General features: G+C 54.4%; 8 protein-coding genes and 1 pseudogene across 8 annotated transcripts; 4 read left to right on the top strand and 5 right to left on the bottom strand.

Annotated features, from left to right (window-relative positions):
* Positions 1 to 118: 118 nt before the first annotated feature.
* Positions 119 to 647, bottom strand: LOC126034525 (histone H2A-IV). Its single transcript, XM_049792326.1, has one exon. The coding sequence runs from the start codon at positions 623 to 625 to the stop codon at positions 236 to 238; it is 390 nt and encodes a 129-aa protein (XP_049648283.1). The 5' UTR covers positions 626 to 647; the 3' UTR covers positions 119 to 235.
* A 294-nt stretch (positions 648 to 941) lies between these two features.
* Positions 942 to 1425, top strand: LOC126034538 (histone H2B 5). Its single transcript, XM_049792341.1, has one exon. The coding sequence runs from the start codon at positions 953 to 955 to the stop codon at positions 1331 to 1333; it is 381 nt and encodes a 126-aa protein (XP_049648298.1). The 5' UTR covers positions 942 to 952; the 3' UTR covers positions 1334 to 1425.
* A 707-nt stretch (positions 1426 to 2132) lies between these two features.
* LOC126034523 (histone H3) lies at positions 2133 to 3434 on the top strand. Its single transcript, XM_049792322.1, has one exon. The coding sequence runs from the start codon at positions 2903 to 2905 to the stop codon at positions 3311 to 3313; it is 411 nt and encodes a 136-aa protein (XP_049648279.1). The 5' UTR covers positions 2133 to 2902; the 3' UTR covers positions 3314 to 3434.
* Positions 3435 to 3532: 98 nt separating this feature from the next.
* Positions 3533 to 4167, bottom strand: LOC126034519 (histone H3). Its single transcript, XM_049792318.1, has one exon. The coding sequence runs from the start codon at positions 4148 to 4150 to the stop codon at positions 3740 to 3742; it is 411 nt and encodes a 136-aa protein (XP_049648275.1). The 5' UTR covers positions 4151 to 4167; the 3' UTR covers positions 3533 to 3739.
* Positions 4168 to 5661: 1494 nt separating this feature from the next.
* On the bottom strand, positions 5662 to 6316 carry LOC126034537 (histone H2B 5-like; annotated as a pseudogene).
* An 88-nt stretch (positions 6317 to 6404) lies between these two features.
* LOC126034527 (histone H2A-IV) lies at positions 6405 to 6971 on the top strand. Its single transcript, XM_049792328.1, has one exon. The coding sequence runs from the start codon at positions 6479 to 6481 to the stop codon at positions 6866 to 6868; it is 390 nt and encodes a 129-aa protein (XP_049648285.1). The 5' UTR covers positions 6405 to 6478; the 3' UTR covers positions 6869 to 6971.
* Positions 6972 to 7332: 361 nt separating this feature from the next.
* Positions 7333 to 8500, bottom strand: LOC126034513 (histone H1.11L-like). Its single transcript, XM_049792306.1, is given in 2 exon segments — positions 7333 to 8380; positions 8383 to 8500. Coding segments are annotated over 2 exon segments (741 nt in total). The 5' UTR covers positions 8417 to 8500; the 3' UTR covers positions 7333 to 7673.
* A 10023-nt stretch (positions 8501 to 18523) lies between these two features.
* On the top strand, positions 18524 to 19897 carry LOC126034532 (histone H2B 1/2/3/4/6). The gene has a single exon (XM_049792335.1). It carries the CDS (start codon positions 19517 to 19519, stop codon positions 19895 to 19897), a length of 381 nt encoding a protein of 126 aa, XP_049648292.1. The 5' UTR covers positions 18524 to 19516.
* An 878-nt stretch (positions 19898 to 20775) lies between these two features.
* On the bottom strand, positions 20776 to 21270 carry LOC126034542 (histone H2B 1/2/3/4/6). The gene has a single exon (XM_049792345.1). It carries the CDS (start codon positions 21245 to 21247, stop codon positions 20867 to 20869), a length of 381 nt encoding a protein of 126 aa, XP_049648302.1. The 5' UTR covers positions 21248 to 21270; the 3' UTR covers positions 20776 to 20866.
* Between the last annotated feature and the right edge of the window lie 10 nt (positions 21271 to 21280).

The following is a 21280-nucleotide window of genomic DNA, read 5'->3' as shown; positions in this document are numbered from 1 at the left end:
AACCGGTGCGGGATCAGGGGGAGTGTTTGTGTGTGTGGGGGGGGTGTGTGTAGCCTGGGACCCCGTAGCTAATACGGATGTTTACCCACAGCCGATCGTTTCAAAACGGGCGGCGTTTTGCTACTCTTTCGTCAATTCAATGAAGTTCAAGCTCTTTTACTGAATTTGTTGGTGGCTCTGAAAAGAGCCTTTGGGTTTCTGTGGGAAAAGTTTCCCGGGCAGTGTTCTTCGGCGTTTACTTGGCTTTAGCCTTGTGGCTGTCGGTCTTCTTGGGCAGCAGCACGGCCTGGATGTTGGGCAGCACCCCGCCCTGCGCGATGGTCACCTTGCCCAGCAGCTTGTTGAGCTCCTCGTCGTTGCGGATGGCCAGCTGCAGGTGCCGGGGGATGATGCGCGTCTTCTTGTTGTCGCGGGCCGCGTTGCCCGCCAGCTCCAGGATCTCGGCCGTCAGGTACTCCAGCACGGCCGCCAGGTACACCGGGGCGCCGGCGCCCACCCGCTCCGCGTAGTTGCCCTTGCGCAGCAGCCGGTGCACGCGGCCCACGGGGAACTGCAGCCCGGCCCGCGACGAGCGCGACTTGGCCTTGGCCCGCGCCTTCCCGCCCTGCTTCCCGCGGCCGGACATCGCAGCGACTCAGTACCAGAAGCCGTACGGAACTGAAAACAGCCCAGCGACTCGCCCTTATATCCCCTCTCAGCGAAAAGCGCGAGTTTCGATAGGCTGAGACGGCGACAATGCGAAAACAGCCAATGGGAAGTCGGATCGAATTCTAACCAATGGCGATGAAGTATGGAGACCTATGACTAATAACCTCTCTCGCCCAATAAAAACTAAGGCTAGAAGAAGCCGTAATTTGCATACAGTTGCTATAAAAAGAGGGCGCTCACACTGACTTTCACCCCACGATCGAGGTTTTTTTTCTACTACAGAGGTAGTGAGAGATTGATTGTAATGCCTGAGCCGGCCAAGTCCGCTCCCGCGCCCAAGAAGGGCTCCAAGAAAGCCGTCACCAAGACGCAGAAGAAGGGCGACAAGAAACGGCGCAAGAGCCGCAAGGAGAGCTACTCGATCTACGTGTACAAGGTGCTGAAGCAGGTGCACCCCGACACGGGCATCTCGTCCAAGGCCATGGGCATCATGAACTCCTTCGTCAACGACATCTTCGAGCGCATCGCCGGCGAGGCCTCGCGCCTGGCGCACTACAACAAGCGCTCCACCATCACCTCGCGGGAGATCCAGACGGCCGTGCGGCTCCTGCTGCCCGGCGAGCTGGCCAAGCACGCCGTCTCCGAGGGCACCAAGGCCGTCACCAAGTACACCAGCTCCAAGTAAGCTCTCTGTGCACCCAGTGCCAGAGCTGCTCGACCCAAAGGCTCTTTTAAGAGCCACCCATCTTTTCAGTAAAAGAGCTGATGCTGTGGTGACTTGTTCTTAGCTGTCTTAGGGACGAGAGATATAACAGCGTGGAAGCACTGCCGGTTGTAAAGAACTCAGTGTATGTACCTGCTTGCCGTAATTGCGGTGTTCCGCATGTGTTTTTCGGTGGAGCAGAGAACGCTCACGAGTCCCTGAAAACACTCGAGGAGCCCCTTGCACTTTAGCGTCCGGGTTAGGGGCGGTTGAGCAATGAAGCTAACGATGTAGGTGTTCTTTTTAAGTGCCAGAGTGAAGTGTGTTCTGGATAGGCAGTGCGTGCTACCTTTCCCCAGGAGGCACTCTAAGGGAACAGGGATACATCGAAAGCACAGACGGATCAAGATGACCGTATGCTTCCTTCCCCCCCCCCCCCCCCCCCCCCCCGTTCCGCAACAAAAAGGTTCAGGCTGGACCTGCGGCCCCCTCCCTCGACACACACACCGTTTAGCGTTCTCGCGGTCGACCAGGGGAAGCAAACCGGAGCGCTGCACCGCGTTCTCGCTCCCGAACGGCGCAGACCCGCCTGTGGTCCCGAGCGCGGTGTCTCCCCCGGCGCCCTTCCCCAGCTCTCGCCCGCTTCTCCCTCCGCCGCCTTGTTCCGCCGCGCCCCGTAAATCCGGCGGCCCGCGGGGGCAGCGGGCGGGCGGAAGGACCCGGCGTCCACGCCGCCGCCGGGCTCGGTCCGACCTGAGTGAGGACTGCACGGCGCTGCCCAGCGGGCGGGCCCGGCGCGGCGCAGCACCCGAGACGGCGGTGATTGGTCGCGGCGGCGCTCGCCGCTCGGAGCCCGTCCTCGCTTCCCCAAGGCGCGCTCCCCCGGAGAGAGCCGGCCCTTAAGACGGGGCGGGGGAGCAGCCAGGGGACGTTCGCCTCACGCCAAACGCCGGCAGCGCCTTGCGCCTGCAGCGTTCCTGCCGCCGCCCTGCACCGCACGCGGTTACCGAGTGGCAGGACAGGGCGAGCGCTCGGGGAAGAAGGAGGCTGCCGTGCGGAGGAGCCTTTGGCAGCGGTCCCCATGCCGGGAGAACGGGGCGGGTGGGGGTGCGTGAGGGGGACCGCGTCGGGAAGAGTCCGAGTCCGAGGCACGGGCGGCGGGGGCCCTGCTACACCGGTCACCTGCGGTGGTTCCTGCCACCTCCCCGCCTCGCAAACCGCTCGCTGCTCGTGGGGACGGTCCGCGCATATCTCCTCAGGCAGCGGGGGGGCCGGGAAAGAGCAAGCGGCCGGGCCGGGGCAGGCCGTGGCGAGAGAGGCAAGGGCGGGCCGGTTCGGCGGCCGCGGAGGCGGAGGGGGGCGGGTCGGGCCGAGAAAAGGGCGGGTTTCCCGCCGTCGGGGGCCGGCTTGTCGCATGCTCGCGTCGCCCAATGGCAGCCGGCCTCGCGCGGACGGCCAATCGGCAGGGAGCTTCGGCTATAAATACCGCCGCCGCCGCCGCCCCGGCGCGGTGTCCGGCGGGCGAAAGCGCGTAGGGTTGAGTGCGGAGCGATGGCGCGCACGAAGCAGACGGCGCGTAAGTCGACGGGCGGGAAGGCGCCCCGCAAGCAGCTGGCCACCAAGGCGGCCCGCAAGAGCGCGCCGGCCACGGGCGGCGTGAAGAAGCCGCACCGCTACCGGCCTGGCACGGTGGCGCTGCGCGAGATCCGGCGCTACCAGAAGTCGACGGAGCTGCTGATCCGCAAGCTGCCCTTCCAGCGCCTGGTGCGGGAGATCGCGCAGGACTTCAAGACCGACTTGCGCTTCCAGAGCTCGGCCGTGATGGCGCTGCAGGAGGCGAGCGAGGCCTACCTGGTGGGGCTCTTCGAGGACACCAACCTCTGCGCCATCCACGCCAAGCGCGTCACCATCATGCCCAAGGACATCCAGCTGGCCCGCCGCATCCGCGGCGAGCGCGCCTGAGCCTCCCGCCGCAGCCCCTCCCCGGTTCCGGCAGGCACCGAGGCAGCCCACGCAGACCCAAAGGCTCTTTTAAGAGCCACTACGTCCACAATAAAAAGAGCTGTTAGCGCTTTGTGTGTAACTTGAGTGTAAATATGTTATTACTAAAACGGGACCGAAGTTTCAAATTCAAATCCCTGTCGAAATTTCACTTTATGCTATTGCTCTTAAGCAAGCTCATTTACGCTATTATTCTTAGTTCATTATTACTAAAAAGACAGAATAGTATATCCTTGAAAATGATGAAATGCATGGAGTATTTTTCTTTTAAAAACCGAGTGTCAACAGCTCTTTTATTGTGGACGTAGTGGCTCTTAAAAGAGCCTTTGGGTCTGCGTGGGCTGCCTCGGTGCCTGCCGGAACCGGGGAGGGGCTGCGGCGGGAGGCTCAGGCGCGCTCGCCGCGGATGCGGCGGGCCAGCTGGATGTCCTTGGGCATGATGGTGACGCGCTTGGCGTGGATGGCGCAGAGGTTGGTGTCCTCGAAGAGCCCCACCAGGTAGGCCTCGCTCGCCTCCTGCAGCGCCATCACGGCCGAGCTCTGGAAGCGCAAGTCGGTCTTGAAGTCCTGCGCGATCTCCCGCACCAGGCGCTGGAAAGGCAGCTTGCGGATCAGCAGCTCCGTCGACTTCTGGTAGCGCCGGATCTCGCGCAGCGCCACCGTGCCAGGCCGGTAGCGGTGCGGCTTCTTCACGCCGCCCGTGGCCGGCGCGCTCTTGCGGGCCGCCTTGGTGGCCAGCTGCTTGCGGGGCGCCTTCCCGCCCGTCGACTTACGCGCCGTCTGCTTCGTGCGCGCCATCGCTCCGCACTCAACCCTACGCGCTTTCGCCCGCCGGACACCGCGCCGGGGCGGCGGCGGCGGCGGTATTTATAGCCGAAGCTCCCTGCCGATTGGCCGTCCGCGCGAGCCGGCCGGCTGCCATTGGGCGACGCGAGCATGCGACAAGCCGGCCCCCCGACGGCGGGAAAACCCGCCCTTTTTCTCGGCCCGACCCGCCCCCCCTCCGCCTCCGCGGCCGCCGAACCAGCCCGCCCTTGCCTCTCTCGCCACGGCCTGCCCCGGCCCGGCCGCTTGCTCTTTCCCGGCCCCCCCCGCTGCCTGAGGAGATATGCGCGGACCGTCCCCCACGAGCAGCGAGCGGTTTGCGAGGCGGGGGGAGGTGGCAGGAACCACCGCAGGTGACCGGTGTAGCAGGGCCCCCGCCGCCCGTGCCTCGGACTCGGACTCTTCCCGACGCGGTCCCCCTCACGCACCCCCCACCCCGCCCCGTTCTCCCGGCATGGGGACCGCTGCCAAAGGCTCCTCCGCACGGCAGCCTCCTTCTTCCCCGAGCGCTCGCCCTGTCCTGCCACTCGGTAACCGCGTGCGGTGCAGGGCGGCGGCCAGGAACGCTGCAGGCGCAAGGCGCTGCCGGCGTTTGGCGTGAGGCGAACGTCCCCTGGCTGCTCCCCCGCCCCGTCTTAAGGGCCGGCTCTCTCCGGGGGAGCGCGCCTTGGGGAAGCGAGGACGGGCTCCGAGCGGCGAGCGCCGCCGCGACCAATCACCGCCGTCTCGGGTGCTGCGCCGCGCCGGGCCCGCCCGCTGGGCAGCGCCGTTGCAGTCCTCACTCAGGTCGGACCGAGCCCGGCGGCGGCGTGGACGCCGGGGTCCTTCCGCCCGCCCGCTGCCCCGCGGGGCCGCCGGATTTACGGGGCGCGGCGGAACAAGGCGGCGGAGGGAGAAGCGGGCGAGAGCTGGGGAAGGGCGCCGGGGGGAGACACCGCGCTCGGGACCACAGGCGGGTCTGCGCCGTTCGGGAGCGAGAACGCGGTGCAGCGCTCCGGTTTGCTTCCCCTGGTCGACCGCGAGAACGCTAAACGGTGTGTGTGTCGAGGGAGGGGGCCGCAGGTCCAGCCTGAACCTTGTTGTTGCGGACCGGGGGGGGGGGGGGGGGGGGGGGGGGGAAGGAAGCATACGGTCATCTTGATCCGTCTGTGCTTTCGATGTATCCCTGTTCCCTTAGAGTGCCTCCTGTGGGAAAGGTAGCACGCACTGCCTATCCAGAACACACTTCACTCTGGCACTTAAAAAGAACACCTACATCGTTAGCTTCATTGCTCAACCGCCCCTAACCCGGACGCTAAAGTGCAAGGGGGCTCCTCGAGTGTTTTCAGGGACTCGTGAGCGTTCTCTGCTCCACCGAAAAACACATGCGGAACACCGCAATTACGGCAAGCAGGTACATACACTGAGTTCTTTACAACCGGCAGTGCTTCCACGCTGTTATATCTCTCGTCCCTAAGACAGCTAAGAACAAGTCACCACAGCATCAGCTCTTTTACTGAAAAGATGGGTGGCTCTTAAAAGAGCCTTTGGGTCGAGCAGCTCTGGCACTGGGTGCACAGAGAGCTTACTTGGAGCTGGTGTACTTGGTGACGGCCTTGGTGCCCTCGGAGACGGCGTGCTTGGCCAGCTCGCCGGCAGCAGGAGCCGCACGGCCGTCTGGATCTCCCGCGAGGTGATGGTGGAGCGCTTGTTGTAGTGCGCCAGGCGCGAGGCCTCGCCGGCGATGCGCTCGAAGATGTCGTTGACGAAGGAGTTCATGATGCCCATGGCCTTGGACGAGATGCCCGTGTCGGGGTGCACCTGCTTCAGCACCTTGTACACGTAGATCGAGTAGCTCTCCTTGCGGCTCTTGCGCCGTTTCTTGTCGCCCTTCTTCTGCGTCTTGGTGACGGCTTTCTTGGAGCCCTTCTTGGGCGCCGGGGCGGACTTAGCTGGCTCGGGCATGGCAGCGAATGCGCAGACTCTCACTCACTAACTACCACCGGTATCGAAGCAGCGAGTAACGCAGCCTCCCGCCGCAGCTCTTTTATAGCAGCGCCGGGCAAAGCGGCGGCTCAACAGCCGCGCATCGCCATTGGTTAGAAGTTCTGCTTCGTGTCGTCACGCCGCACTAAGCTGCGCTATTGGACACCTCTCGATTCGCATTCCCATTGGTTCCCGGAACAACGCCTCCCTCCCAGCCTATCAGCGACGGCGCCGCCGCTCCTCCCGGGCCGTATATAAGCGGGCGGGCGGGCGCGGCGGGGAGCAGGTTGTTGTTCGTGCGAGGTGCTGCGGTTTCTGTCTGCGTGATTCGCTGCGATGTCCGGCCGCGGGAAGCAGGGCGGGAAGGCGCGGGCCAAGGCCAAGTCGCGCTCGTCGCGGGCCGGGCTGCAGTTCCCCGTGGGCCGCGTGCACCGGCTGCTGCGCAAGGGCAACTACGCGGAGCGGGTGGGCGCCGGCGCCCCGGTGTACCTGGCGGCCGTGCTGGAGTACCTGACGGCCGAGATCCTGGAGCTGGCGGGCAACGCGGCCCGCGACAACAAGAAGACGCGCATCATCCCCCGGCACCTGCAGCTGGCCATCCGCAACGACGAGGAGCTCAACAAGCTGCTGGGCAAGGTGACCATCGCGCAGGGCGGGGTGCTGCCCAACATCCAGGCCGTGCTGCTGCCCAAGAAGACCGACAGCCACAAGGCTAAAGCCAAGTAAACGCCGAAGAACACCGCCCGGGAAACTTTTCCCACAGAAACCCAAAGGCTCTTTTCAGAGCCACCCACTAGATCATTGAAGAGCTAAATTGCTTTAAATGTTCTTGGAAACATGTGGGAAGCATTATTCTTCCTTACTGAAAAAAAAAAAGCCAAGCTTTTATGAATATATGCTGACTTCTCAATGTTGCGTTAGAGTGATTTTAAATGTATGTCTTATTGCGCATGCAGGCGAGATTATAGAGCATCAAAAAATAGTTTCGAAACCTAAATTTAGTTCGATTTACAAGTGCAAGAAAAATCTTTTCCTGCCCCATCCTAGCTTCCTGCTGAGGCGAACAGACGGGTAGCAAGCGAAAACCAACCCCGCCCCTCCTCTGTGTTTCCCCTCCCACGTAGGCGCACACAGGACGCGGAAAAGAAAGCGTTAAGTACCGGCTACAAAAGTGTTTAAAAAACAATGGAGTAAAGTAATCAAGTCTCTAAGTACATATGCCGCCTTGAGGCAATGCCCGTTCTCAAAGGAGCGAACGTCCCCAGCATTGCTGCGATAGCCAGTAGAGCAGCACCCAGGGCTGCTCCTAATGGGGGGGGGGGGGGGGGGAGAAGTTCCTCCCAGTCACGGCGCACGCTTCACCTGCTGCCCTATGGCACAGACTCGAAAACTGAAGCCCTGTCCGCTCTACTCCCAATATATACGTATGTATATGAACTCCCTTATTTCAGCCCTTTTTAAGAAAATTTGGGTGGCTCTTAAAAGAGCCGTTGGGTTTAAATGCGGAGCAAGAGGTTTCTTCCACGGGGGCTTACTTCTTCTTGGGCGCCGCCTTCTTCGCCTTGGCCGCTTTGGGCTTGGCCGCCTTCGGCTTGGCCGCTTTGGGCTTCACCGCCTTCGCCTTGGCCGGGCTCTTCGCCGCTGCCGCCGCTTTTTTGGGCTTGGCAGCCTTGGTCGCCTTCTTGGGGCTCTTGGCCGCTTTCTTGGCCGCGGCGGCCGCCGGCTTCTTCGCTTTCTTGGGGCTCTTCTTCGCTGTCACCGCTTTCTTAGGCTTCTTAGCTGCGCTGGCCGGCTTCTTGGCCGCCGGCTTCTTGGGCTTGGCGGCGGCCGCCCGCTTCTTCGGCGCTTTTTCCTTCACCTCGCCGGGCTTCTTGCTGAGACGGAAAGAGCCGGAGGCGCCGGTGCCCTTGGTTTGCACCAGCGTGCCCTTGCTGACCAGGCTCTTGAGCCCCAGCTTGATGCGGCTGTTGTTCTTCTCCACGTCGTAGCCGCCGGCGGCCAGCGCCTTCTTGAGCGCGGCGAGCGAGAGCCCCTTGCGCTCCTTGGAGGCGGACACGGCCTTGGTGATCAGCTCGGTGACGCTGGGGCCCGCCGGCTTGCGGGCTTTGGAGCCGCCCGCCGCCTTCTTGGGCTTCTTGGCGGCGGCTTTGGCGGCGGGGGCCGGGGCGGCGGCGGCGGGCGCTGCCTCAGCAGCGGGGGCGGGAGCGACCTCGGACATGGCGTTGCTGCGCGGACGGAGCGCGGCGGCTGCAGCAGCCGCCGCGGCGCCCCCATTTATAGCAGCGCGGCGGGCGCTGATTGGTGCGTTGCCGAGCCCGCCCCGCCCCGCCGCCCCGCGCTCTGCCGCTCGGCTTGTGTTTCTTCCTTCTCAAAAAAGTGTGTTTTCCGTAAAAAACCGCGACCGCGGCACCCCGTTTCTTAGCATTCTTGCTGGGGACAGAAGATATTTTTATCTTTCGGCGTTTCTTTTGGCTGAGAGTTAGAATGAGTTTCAAGCGAGGCAATAATCCCCGAGTTTGGGGATCGCACGCGGAGCCGGACGATGAGATTTTTATTTTTCCTTTTGAATTAAAGCTTTGCTTCTGACAGCACTGTCACAGTGGCAGCGGATTCATGTTCCCGAGACGGTTTTTCATCACAGTAGTGCAAAATAGAGGTAATCTGGAGACATTTTCTTAGCGTAAATTAGCTTTGAAAAGAAGCAAGTAACACAAAGTAGCCACTCAGTTCTGTATCTGGGTTAGGGTTGTTTCCCGTAACGCGGCTTCATCTCTTAAAAATAATGAAACCTTTGGACGTAATGCCCTATTTAGCTCTACTCGGAGCTAATAAAAAGTAAAAGAAAGCCGGTTTTCACCAGAAACGTTAATGTGAAAAAAAGCTCTTTTAAAGCGGCAGTTACCTTCGATATCTCATGAGAACATTGAGAAGTTCTTTGTTTCCCTCAGTTTTCTGCGTGCTTTTATTAATATTTTAATAAACTATATTCCCTTTTTCTTCTCCAAAATAATTCTTTTGATTAAGCACAATACATCGAGACATTAATTTGTATGTTCTTATTTTAAGATAGAGTTTATTTTTCTGCTTACTTCTACACTGGACTTCAGGTATTTTGTCAGCCAGAATCAGCAGTTGTGCAAAAAAAAAAAACCCAAAATATGGTGTACATGTTTTCTTTATGAAAAACAGAGGTTAGGCTGCAGGCATTTCTTTAATAAAATAAATAAAACAAGTGGCTTAATCAAACAATTTTGTCCTCAGAACTGCTGAGATAAACTAGGGCATGGCTTTTTCCAATCCGTATGAGTTTCATGATGTGAGATAAACTGAATATACGTAAAATGATTTTTTCTTGGCATGAGTTGGATAGAGGATTGTCACGTTCAAAAATATGTACTACAATGTGGGAAAGGGGACCCTGGTGACTAGTTCATTTGGCTTCTTTCACTTTTTCTTTCACTAATGTAATATCACACACCATCTTGTGGAGTTCTGATGAGGGAGAGATCAGTTTTAAGAGCTTGTCAGTGGTGCCAATTTAGCATGACTAGGATGCACCTAAAGTGTGAGAAACTGCCAAGAGTTGTGGTAGCATTTCAGAGGGGCTTCTGTCTAGAGAAGACAAAACATCCGAATAACATCATATGCGAGAGTACAAAAAAAAGAAGATCATGTGGATTTGGAGCCAATGCCTGTTTCACCTGCTGACCCCTCTGTGGATTGCGGGTTGTGAACTACATTGTCACAGAAGTGAATCTGCTGGGAAGGACACATACCTTCGAGGAGAAAGTTCTGGGGGTTAGTTCAGTAGCATACAGATTTCCTTCAAATTCTGTATCTTACTCCATTCTATTCACTCATGTCAGAGTCAGTCTACTAGTAGCTTTACCTCAATTCTTTTCATCCTTTGCAAACGCATTTTCCTGGGTTTAGGCTAGGCCTCTGTCCTCTTCCAAACACCTAATGTAGCAGCACAGTCCCGGAGCAGTCTATATGCTTTCCTAAAAGCTCATTTTTCTGGTCCTCCAACTTTTGACCACATATCTGGACTTCTTAATTTTGTTTTTTTTACACTCCTAGACAGTTAGTTGTATGCTCAGCAAAGGAGGAAATGCAAAGAGATCTTGCAAATGATATCAGGTGGAGGAGAGGAAGGAGGAAATAATTTTATAAGTGCCCTTTAATTCCTTTAATTAAATGGGCAACCTTATTTAAAAAAAGTTAATTACTTATTTCAAATATTATCTTGAAGAAAAAAAGATTTGAACCTTTTTTTTCTGATATGAAGCTTTGTACGATGATGTATTCAGTAAAAACAGACAGACTTCTGCCTCCTATTTTTCCCTGAAAAAAAAATAATCAAGCAAACAGAACATTTATTAAAATACAAAAGCTAGAAGGTACTGCTCACAGTGGACTGGGATATTTGGACATGACAGAAATTTTTCAGATCTTCAGTCAGAAATGCAAGGACTCATTTTTCTCCTACTCTGGTATTGGATAAATAATTTCATGAACATCTTTCTTTTGAGCCCACGTGACTCGGTGCCCTGTAGAATCATAGAATGGTTTGGGTTGAAGGGACCTTTGAAGATCACCCAGACCAACCCCCCTGCCGTGGGCAGGGACACCTTCCACTAGACCAGGTCGCTCAAAGCCCCGTCCAGCCTGGCCTTGAGCACTGCCAGGGATGGGGCATCAAGAACTTCTCCGGGCAACTTGTTCCAGTGTGTTCTACCGCTTTTGTCATCAAAAATGTCTTCCTTAGAACCACTCTAAATCTACCCTCTTTCCGTTTAAAACCATTGCCCCTTGCCCTGTCATTACAGGCCCTGGTGAAAAGTCTTTCTCTGTCTTATTCTTATAAGCACCCTTCCTATAGTGAAAGGCTGCAATAACGTCTTGCCTCAGCCTTTTCTTCTTCAGGCTGAAAACCCCCAACACTCTGAGCTTTTCTTCCTGTGAAAGAGAGGTGTCCCTTGAGGGACACCACTCATTACTGGTTTCCATTTGGATATTGAGCCACTGACTATAACTCTTTGCTGCAACCACCCAGCCAATTCCTTATCCAGCAGTCCATCTATCAAATCCATACCTCTCGTCTATCACCTCCCTGTCTCCCATATACTCTGACATAGCTTCCAGGAGGATCTTCTCTATGATCTTACCAGGTCACTGAGGTGAGGCTGACTGGTCAGTAGTTCCCAGTGTCCTCCTTTTTACCTGTTCCCTGTTATAAAGGAATATCACACCATTTTTTAAAATGGGTGTAACATTCCCTTTTCTCCAGTCACTGGGGATTTCACCTGACTGCCATGACTTTTCAAATATTATGGAGAGTGGCTTGGCAACTACATCTGCCAATTCCCTCAGGAAAACTGAGACAAAAAAATTGTTGAGTACCTCAGCCTTCTCTGTGTCAGCTGCCACTAGATCTCCTGTCTTATTTATTGGGGGGTACATTTTCTGTAGTCTTCCTTTTCTGATCAACTGCAGAAGCTCTTCTTATTGTTCTTCATATCCCTTGTGAAATTCAGCAGCAGATATGCCTTAGGTTTCCTGATCCCATCTCTACACACCCAGACAGCATCCCTATATTCTTCCCAGGATACACGTCCCTGCTTCCACTGCCTGTGCATCTCCTTCTCACACTTCAGTTCAACCAGAAGGTCCTTACTGAACCGTATTGGTCTCCTGCCTTCCTACCTGCTTTCTTACACATGGGAGTCAAGAGCACTTGTTTTCTAAGAAAAACGTCCTTAAATAGCTGCTAGCTCTGTTCTGCTCCTTTATCCCTGAGGGCAGTTTCCCAGGGAGTCTTATCCACTAGTTCCTTAACAACTGAAAGTTTGCTCTGCTAAAATTCAGGGTCTTGACTTTATGTTTGCCTGGCCCATATCCCTCAAGTTCCTGATGGGCCTGGGCCCAGGCTGCAGCCCAGGCTGCCGCCGTCTTGACCTCCCCAATTTGTTCATTTGTGTTGGTGAGCAACAGGTCCAGTAGTGCTTCTCCTCTGGTTGGGCTGTCTTTCACCTGGATTAAAAAATTTTCCTCAACACACTCCAGGAGTCTCCTGGATGGCTTACAGCTTGCTGTGCCGCTTTTCCAGCAGATGTCAAGTTGACTGCAGGATCAGAGCCGGTGAGTGTGATGTTCCTGTAGTTGAAGTAAGTGAGCTTCATCAACATCCTCCCCTTGATTAGGCAGCCTGTAGTAAATACCAACCATGAGGTCTCCTTTGTTGGCTTGGCCTCTAATTTTTACCCATAAGCTCTCAACTGTTCATTGCTGTTTTGCAAAGACAACTTTGTGCCATCAATCCATTTTTTTACATAGAGGACAACCCCCTCCCCCCCCCCCCCCCCCCCCCAAGCTCCTTCCTTGCCTGTCCCTTCTGAAGTCGATAGCCATCAATTGCAGCACTCCAGTCTTGTGATTCATCCCACCAAGTGAACTATGACTGGGCTGGACTTTTACTGTTTGCTCAGGAGATATATGGAGGCGTCCATCTCACAGACGCATCTGAGGAGGCAGGACTGCAGCATACATATGCTTATTTCAAACAGGGTGAACAAGATCATGCATTAAGCCTGTAGCTGCACAGCCCCATTAACAGGTTTTTCACCTTGGCCTGCCTAAGGCTGCACAGCTTCTTCAATATTTTCTCAAGCAAGTAGCTCTTCCTGACACCTGTGCTGCGGAGCTTCATATTTTATGTGATCCAGCTAAATTCATTCCAACTTATGGGTGCTCCAGGTACATAAGAAACATAGATGAAGTCACAGAGTCACTCAAGGCAATTCAAATCTGCCCTTGATGTAATTGCAGACTTGGGATGATTTGGGAGATATCTGTTGTCTGTGGATGATGGATTTTATTTTAAAACTGATTTATCATGATGTTCTAATTCATAACCATTGTTACATGAGTAAGAAAACTTCATCTCTCAATAGGGAAGTGGTTATGCCTGCATACTGTTAAGTCTCCAGCAAAGGACTCTTCCTCATGGTAAAAGGTTTTTGTATTCATACAGATTTAAAATACCCAGATACATCAGTAATCTCTTAAAATAAGAAATCCATGACCAGAGGTATGACAGGCATTAGGCAGAAAATTTAGTTATTACAAGGGCATCCATGGATACAGATATCTTATTTTCTTTTTTTAAATTATCTCCTTGCAAAAATATTCAGATTTTTTAAAAAAGTTTTGTTCTGGTTCAAAGCAAGAGAGAAATAGCTCCTTGATCATTCCAGACCGCCTAGTTTTTGAAAACTTCCAAGCTCAGTTAAGAGATAATTCCAAGAATCATTTCAGAGCAATCAATCAGTCAAATTATAAAGTTTCTTGTTTAGTATTTAATGTTTCAATGTGATATAAATATAATATGTATGAAAATGTTACTGTATTGGATGAATATATATGTGTATATTAATGGTTTAATAAAAGGCTTAATTTTTCCAGTAGGTAATGTGAACGTAGGTAGAGAGAAAGTAGCCAGTCACGACTCTTCCTTTCTGCTTAACCCATGCCTTAATGAGCTGGAGGGTACACAAAATACAGCACGTCTGGAAAATGTGTGCACAAGCTGGAGGCCAGAAGGATGTGTAGAATGGAAACTCTGGGTACCACTAATTCGAATATTTCTAACTGTTCAGGCAAATGTTCAAGATCTTTTGGGGGGAACACGAGCAGGTGAGAATGCATTTCAATGCCACAGGAATGTGACATTCCTTTGCTGCTGCGCTCTCTGTGCATGTGCCCGGGATCTCCGGGTGCAGCCTGCCTGGGCTGCTGCCTGCCCTGTGCACGGGGAACACCAGCGCCTTCCCTCTGCGGGTTACTCTGGGGAAGGAGGCGGCACGCTCTTTCTTAGGCCATCTACTCCACAAACCGCCTCAGCAAAGGTGCTGCGCCGCACGGCCAAGTTTTCATTTCCATTTCAAGGTGGTGAGAACAATATTTTAATTTTGACTTCTGTCTGGCCTCTGCGACAGTGTGGGTCTGGTTTTAGTCCGGGTGAAATAAGAAGGGACAAAAATATAATGGTATACCTTGTTGCAGAACTGAACTGTCCTCTAGGTCTCCTACAAGCCCGGGCCGTGCAGGCAGAGATTGAGTGGCTGAGCCAGTTCCTAGGTGCCTGGTGCTTTGGCTCAGAAGACCCGTGATCAATGGTGGAGAGCAATACTACGAAATGGGAAGAGTGCAATCCACTGCAGTACTTCAGGATGTGGAAGCCATCTAAGCTACCCATCCTCCTTGCAGGCTCTGATAAATGAGCAGCAGAGCATTGCAGGTGAGCACTGAGAAGAAAGCTGAGACACTGGAATGCTGATGTACATCGCTCCTTCCCAGACATTTGGGGGCTGGGAAGACCTATGCATTTCAGAAGGAGCTTGTGCTCCTCTCCTTCCAGGTGATACCCAGGAAGTCACGATGGCCTTATTGCTCCCAGGAGCAACTGTGGTTGTTCGCTACAGTCCCTAACTGCTGTTTCCTCCACCCCTCTCCTCAAAAAAAAAGTGTTACAGGCCTTGCAGATTATTCTGGATGCTTCCTTGACAAGGTTGCTCTGCACGCAGCCCAGTCTTTGCAGAATAAGGGAATCTCATTCACAGAATTAGGTCAGCAAAATCAATGGGATGTACCTATAACACCGCTAATTTTTGATGATTCCTTCTCTTAACATATCTCATGAGTTCCCTGGCTGCCCCACCTGTCAGTAGGACCACTGCAGAGGAAAGTGTGGGGCCCCCACCAGCATCCACCTCCCTACAGGAAGCTGCCAACTGTCCCTCGGGCATACAGGCACTCAGGCAGGCGGTCAATGTGGCTCTGCTTTGATGCACAGATTCCTTGGGATGTCTTTGTCTCCTGAGGATATTGTGCATTTGCATCATTATGTCACCTCTGCCACTAGCTCTCTCCTTTGTCCATTGCTTCATTGCCTGACTGCACACAGACAACTGAAGCAAGATAGTGAGGGTGGTAACTATTGTCTGTTCAGCTGGACAAAGAAATTGTCTTCTCTGGTGCTTAAGAATACTCACCACAAGCTTCTCCTGTCTGTCTAGGCCTACCATAGGGATATTCAGGACATTCCTGGGCTGAGTTGCTACAGCTCAAAACCACAATTCAATGCCACAAATCAGGAATGAGGACATTTGATGAGGCAGGGAAGAGGTGGATGCTACATGTTCAGTAATGACAGGCATTGCTTGTATGCTGCAAGGGAGAAATGGTCCTTCCCTAGGAGAAGGAGTGGGGATGGGAGAGAGCTGGTACGTGGCAACTTCCTGGGAAGAAGGGGATAAGGAACAGGAGGCACCTTCAGATGGATGACGTGGGTAGAAGGACAGGAGAAGGGAAGACAGAACAGGCGGATGTCCAGTATTATTCACACCTATGATACTTTGCAGCCAATATTCACAGAAGCAGATGCAGTATTGAACTGTGTCACTCCAAGTCAGCAATAGGTCATTATTATGCAAATCAAGGGGACCCTGCCCTGATACTATGCCAGCATCAGGTATTTGAGAAGGTGATGGCATGTGGAGCTAGAAAAAGTGATCTGTGCAGGATCAACAGTGAAGGCTGATGTCTCAGGAATTGTGAGAAGTGGCTGAATGTTTAGTTCAATCCTCATATCTGTCCTACCATCACTAACGCCCTAGATGGGGACAGATGTGTCAACGACAGCTATTCGAAAGGGGAGGAGATTCTATATTAAATCTAAGTTAACTTCAGTAAATACACTCCTAGGTGGACAAACAGGTTCCACAAAGTCTGGGGGGGAGCAGCAGGAGGGGGCTGCCCCACAGGGGCAGCTGAGCCGGGAGACGAGGGGGACAGCGGGGCAGGCAGGGCCATGCTGTCCCCACCAAGGACACAGCCCCGCAGCAGCCGCCCACGGTGAGTGGGGCAGGGTGGTGGCAGCGATCCGGGACAGCCGCAGCCCCCGGGCACCGGGCAAGCCCACGGGGACGAGGCTGGGACAAGGTCGAGCCGGGGAAGTGCAGGCGGTGGAGTCAGAGATGCCCAGGCACAGCGTGTAAGGTAAAGCCTGAGCCTCAATACAACCCCAAAGCCACGAGGTTAAAACCCATGGGTGAAGGGCAAGAGCTTGAGAAGTCCTCAAACAAGTCACCGTCAAGTCTGGCAAAGGGAAAGGCGGAAAGAAGGTCCTAGCAACAAGCAGTATGTTTTCCTTATGGGAACAGCGTTCTGTTGGATGCAGAAGTACAGGTAGAACAGCAATGAAATCTGCCTGTACACAGTTAATGTGATGATTAAAGCATTTTTGCTCTGGATCGGCGGCCCAGGGTCCGATTTTCCATCGCGTGGAACCGGCGCCCGGAACTCCCCTTCCAAATGTCAGTCTGTGTTCAGGGAACCGGTTCTTGCGTAAGAGCTGGAAGAACACAAAAAGTTAGGAGAGGGACAAGCTGGCCGAATATCTCTGTGGGCTGTTCCTGTGGGAAAGACAGTGCTTTGCAAGAAGAAAAGGGTGCTAAAACCCCTGTCTTCAGATGTGCAAATGTTTTTCTTTGTCTTAGATACGTTCCCATTTCCTTTGATATCGGGTTGGTAGATCCACCCTGAGCAATGTGTTCAGCTCGTTACTCGTTTTCAGCTCTCCATACAATTTAGTTCGTGTCTAGAAAGAAATCAAACGAACCTTTGTGGCTCGTATGTTTTTGTTTCCCTACGCTTGTGGCTGTCAGGCGAAGTTTGATAATCAGCTCCCAAAGGAAAACTGATTTGTACTGCCTGGGATTTTTTTTTTTTTTTTTTTTTTTTTTTTTTTACTTAGCCTTCTGATGCTGATTGCAGCTGTTTCTCACCACCTCTTTCCATGGCCCTTAGCTTTCTCTCCCAGACAATATGCAATACACACCACTGTCTATTAGGAAGAAGACTTCGGCAGGCGATAAATAGCAGAGAGGTGACACACATCTGCAAAAATCCAACGAGAAGAGGGCTGTTTCCCGAATGAGCGAGCTCCGCCACAGCCCCGGGCACCCGCAGATGGAGGGACGGGAAGTCTGGGGAGGGGTCCGAGACTCCCATACAGGGCAAAACACAGAGGTTCGGCAGTTCCCACACTTAGAAAACTTGCACGTACAGCGGCTTTTCCCTCACCACCCAGCCCAGACGGAGCCTCAGTACCGAGAGGCGGAGCAGGGCAGGATTACTGCCGGCCCCCCGCCCGTCCCGCCGCGGCAGGGCAGGCGGGGTGGGCTGCAGCGGCCGGGGAGAGGGGCTGCTCCGGGCCACGGCTGGGAGTGGGCGCAGCCCCTCTGGTTCACCCCTGCAGCTGAAGCGCGACCAGGGTTGATCCGGGACCCAGGAGCACGAGAGCTCCGTCCGAGGGCTTCGGCAGCGGCGCAAGAAACAGAGGCTCTTCGGCCCCTAACGCGGTGCTTCCAGAGAGGAACGGCCCGAGCTCGGCAAAGGGGCCGGCGGAACGCCCCGGGCAGCCGGTACCGCCGGCGCGGCGCTGCGGCGGCTTGCGGGGCCGAGGAAACCCGAAATGAAACTGGTAAAAGACGATCGGCGCGACGTGCGCGCCTCGCTCACTCCCACGGCGTGGAGCGGCAGCGGAGGGAAGACCTGGCGTCCCCTTCCGAGCGCTCGGGGGTCCCCACGCGGAGCGCTTCTTGCAGCTTCTCTCAGCCGCCCGCCGGGGCGTTCCAGGACACGGCTTGCTGCAGCGTGCGCTGCCTTCGCCTCCTGAACGTTCCCCGTCTTTACCGTAAAACGACAGGCACGCACGCACCCGTAAAATGACGTGCAGACACACATACACGGTGTGTCCCCGGCACACACATCGCGCTGTGCTCCCGGGAAAGACAGTGCGCCCCGAAACGCGCACTAGATTTTTCTCTCCCCGATGCAAACATCGCCGTGCACCGCCCGGCACACACATCGCCCTGCGTGCGGCACGGCCATCCCTTACACACGCATCGCTCCTCCCCCCTTACACACGCATCGCTCCACTCCTCCCTTACACACGCATCGCTCTTACACACGCATCGCTCCACTCCTCCCTTACACACGCATCGCTCTTACACACGCATCGCTCCACTCCTCCCTTACACACGCATCGCTCTTACACACGCATCGCTCCACTCCTCCCTTACACACGCATCGCTCTTACACACGCATCTCTCCACTCCTCCCTTACACACCCATCGCTCTTACACACGCATCGCTCCACTCCTCCCTTACACACACATCGCTCCGCACCGACGGACACACACATCGCCCGGCGTAGGACACGGCGATCGCTCTGCGCCCCCCCCCGAGCACATTGCCCTTATGTCCCGACACACACCGCCCCCTGAGACCAGCGTCACACGCACCACTCTGTCCCGACAGACACGGAACACAAGGCTCCGCTCCTTCCCTACACACGCGCGGCTCTGCGCCGAGGGACACGCACCTCGCTTCTCGCCCCAAAGACGCTCCTGTTGTCCTGAAAGCAGGTTCGTTCCCCGCTGTGCGACAGACCAATCTCCCACGCTCAGGAGAGATACTGGTTTATTCTGCGCAGGGTGCTCGGTGGACATTCCACAAATCAAGCACACCAGATTGATCAGGTGTGTCCCTTTTATACAGTAACAATTGCATCTAATTTATTAAACTACGCCTATCTAGTACCTATTCAAACTACCTAATGCGTATGCATAGGATTACATACATAACCATGACACATCAATCGCCTTCTCCGCATGCGCTGGGGTCTCGGGTGGTCTTTGGTGGTCGTTTGAGGAGTTATCCCCTCCTCACTTTGACTGCTAAGTCACTCTATATCAAGTCAATGTTTCGTTTTTCTGCCAGGAGGGACACATCATCAATAAGGAAGAATAGAAAGGATCAGAATTGGTGCTCCAGGTGAGGCACCATTAATCAGGAAGAATAGAAAAGCTCAGAATGATCTTGGCTAACTAACTTAATTTAAAACAGGACTTTCTAATCTACCAGAGGATTTGCTATATCTGACATCACTCCCATCACCCTGCAACCCACGATCCTGCCACCTCTCTGCTCCCCAAGACACACAGCCAGCCACGGATATGGATCTGCGGCCATGACAAACACATTGCTCTTCTCCCCACGACAACACCCATCGCTCTGCACCCCCACAACATGCATTGTCCTGCACCTGACTGAAGCACGCGTTGCCCGGGACAGAAACTCCCCACACTCCCCATTTCCCTGACCTTGATGAGTCACGGGGCCACTGGAGTGGGACCTTCCGTGCGTGTAACTGGCAGCCCACTGGAAAAGGGCTCCCATGGGCAGTGGTGTTACCCGCTGCTTTGATACCGGTGGTAGTTGGTGAGTGAGAGCTGCACATTCGCTGCCATGCCCGAGCCAGCTAAGTCCGCCCCCGCGCCCAAGAAGGGCTCCAAGAAAGCCGTCACCAAGACGCAGAAGAAGGGCGACAAGAAGCGCAAGAAGAGCCGCAAGGAGAGCTACTCGATCTACGTGTACAAGGTGCTCAAGCAGGTGCACCCCGACACGGGCATCTCGTCCAAGGCCATGGGCATCATGAACTCCTTCGTCAACGACATCTTCGAGCGCATCGCCGGCGAGGCCTCGCGCCTGGCGCACTACAACAAGCGCTCCACCATCACCTCGCGGGAGATCCAGACGGCCGTGCGGCTCCTGCTGCCCGGCGAGCTGGCCAAGCACGCCGTCTCCGAGGGCACCAAGGCCGTCACCAAGTACACCAGCTCCAAGTAAAGCATCTCCCGGATCCTCGGTTCTAACCCAAAGGTTCCTTTAAGAGTCACCGATTCTTTCGTTTGAAGAGCTTTGTCACTGGTGTTTTCTGACAGTTATTTAGTTTCTTTGTCTTGTAAGTCTCGCTTGCATAGTGTATTTTGGGATGGGTTTTTCATCGGTTATTGCAGTTTTTCCTGTGTGTCTCAGTCTGAGGTCTTAACCTGTAGCTGTAAAATGCAAAATGACAGAAATTTTGGAAACGCCCATCAGAGGGCAGCAGGGGCTAAGGAATCGCAGTCGTTGAGGCGCAATTAGACCCTACCCACCTGATTGTTACTCTGTTCTGAAATCATTAACATTGTATTAGGAACCATAGAATAAAAACTACTAGGAGATAGCTTAATTATTCCTTTAAGACATAAATTTTAAACAGAATTTTTTTTCCAGATAGGGAAGACCAATGAAGCAAAACACTAAAACCAAAAAGGGTTTCCTTGCTAATTAATTACTTAAATCCTCAAAGACAGTTTTAAACTATGTTGGCATATACTTATGACTGATAACATAGTTTATGTTATGAGAACAGGGAAAAGGGATGGACTAGAACTGAAGACAACAGGAACATTCACTGAGCAATGGCATGCAGCAAGCAGACGTGGCAGGGAAGGTGCCCAAGGAGCTGGCAATTGAAGCAGCCCATAAGAGTGCACACACAAGAGGCAGTGTAAAGAAGGCTTACTGGGAAGGGCTCAGTTCAGTAGGGCATAGAAAGCCATGAGTTATGTGTACAGACCACAGTTAGAGGTTCTGTCCTAAACTATGCTAGGGCTTTTAGATCACTGGGATTGAACGTTGGTCATTAAGATAGAGAACACAGCATCAGTAAAACAGATAGAAAACAGAAATTAAAGCTCTTTTATTGAAAACTTGGTGGCTCTTAAAAGAGCCTTTGGGTCGAGCAGCTCTGGCACTGGGTGCACAGAGAGCTTACTTGGAGCTGGTGTACTTGGTGACGGCCTTGGTGCCCTCGGAGACGGCGTGCTTGGCCAGCTCGCCGGGCAGCAGGAGCCGCACGGCCGTCTGGATCTCCCGCGAGGTGATGGTGGAGCGCTTGTTGTAGTGCGCCAGGCGCGAGGCCTCGCCGGCGATGCGCTCGAAGATGTCGTTGACGAAGGAGTTCATGATGCCCATGGCCTTGGACGAGATGCCCGTGTCGGGGTGCACCTGCTTCAGCACCTTGTACACGTAGATCGAGTAGCTCTCCTTGCGGCTCTTCTTGCGCTTCTTGTCGCCCTTCTTCTGCGTCTTGGTGACGGCTTTCTTGGAGCCCTTCTTGGGCGCGGGGGCGGACTTAGCTGGCTCGGGCATGGCAGCGAATGTGCAGCTCTCACTCACCAACTA

Source organism: Accipiter gentilis, chromosome 34, assembly GCF_929443795.1.
Source record: "Accipiter gentilis chromosome 34, bAccGen1.1, whole genome shotgun sequence".
In the NCBI taxonomy this organism is placed as follows: Eukaryota; Metazoa; Chordata; class Aves; order Accipitriformes; family Accipitridae; genus Astur; species Astur gentilis.
Note: the sequence above shows the minus strand (reverse complement) of the source record. Positions and strands in the feature narration are given on the sequence as shown.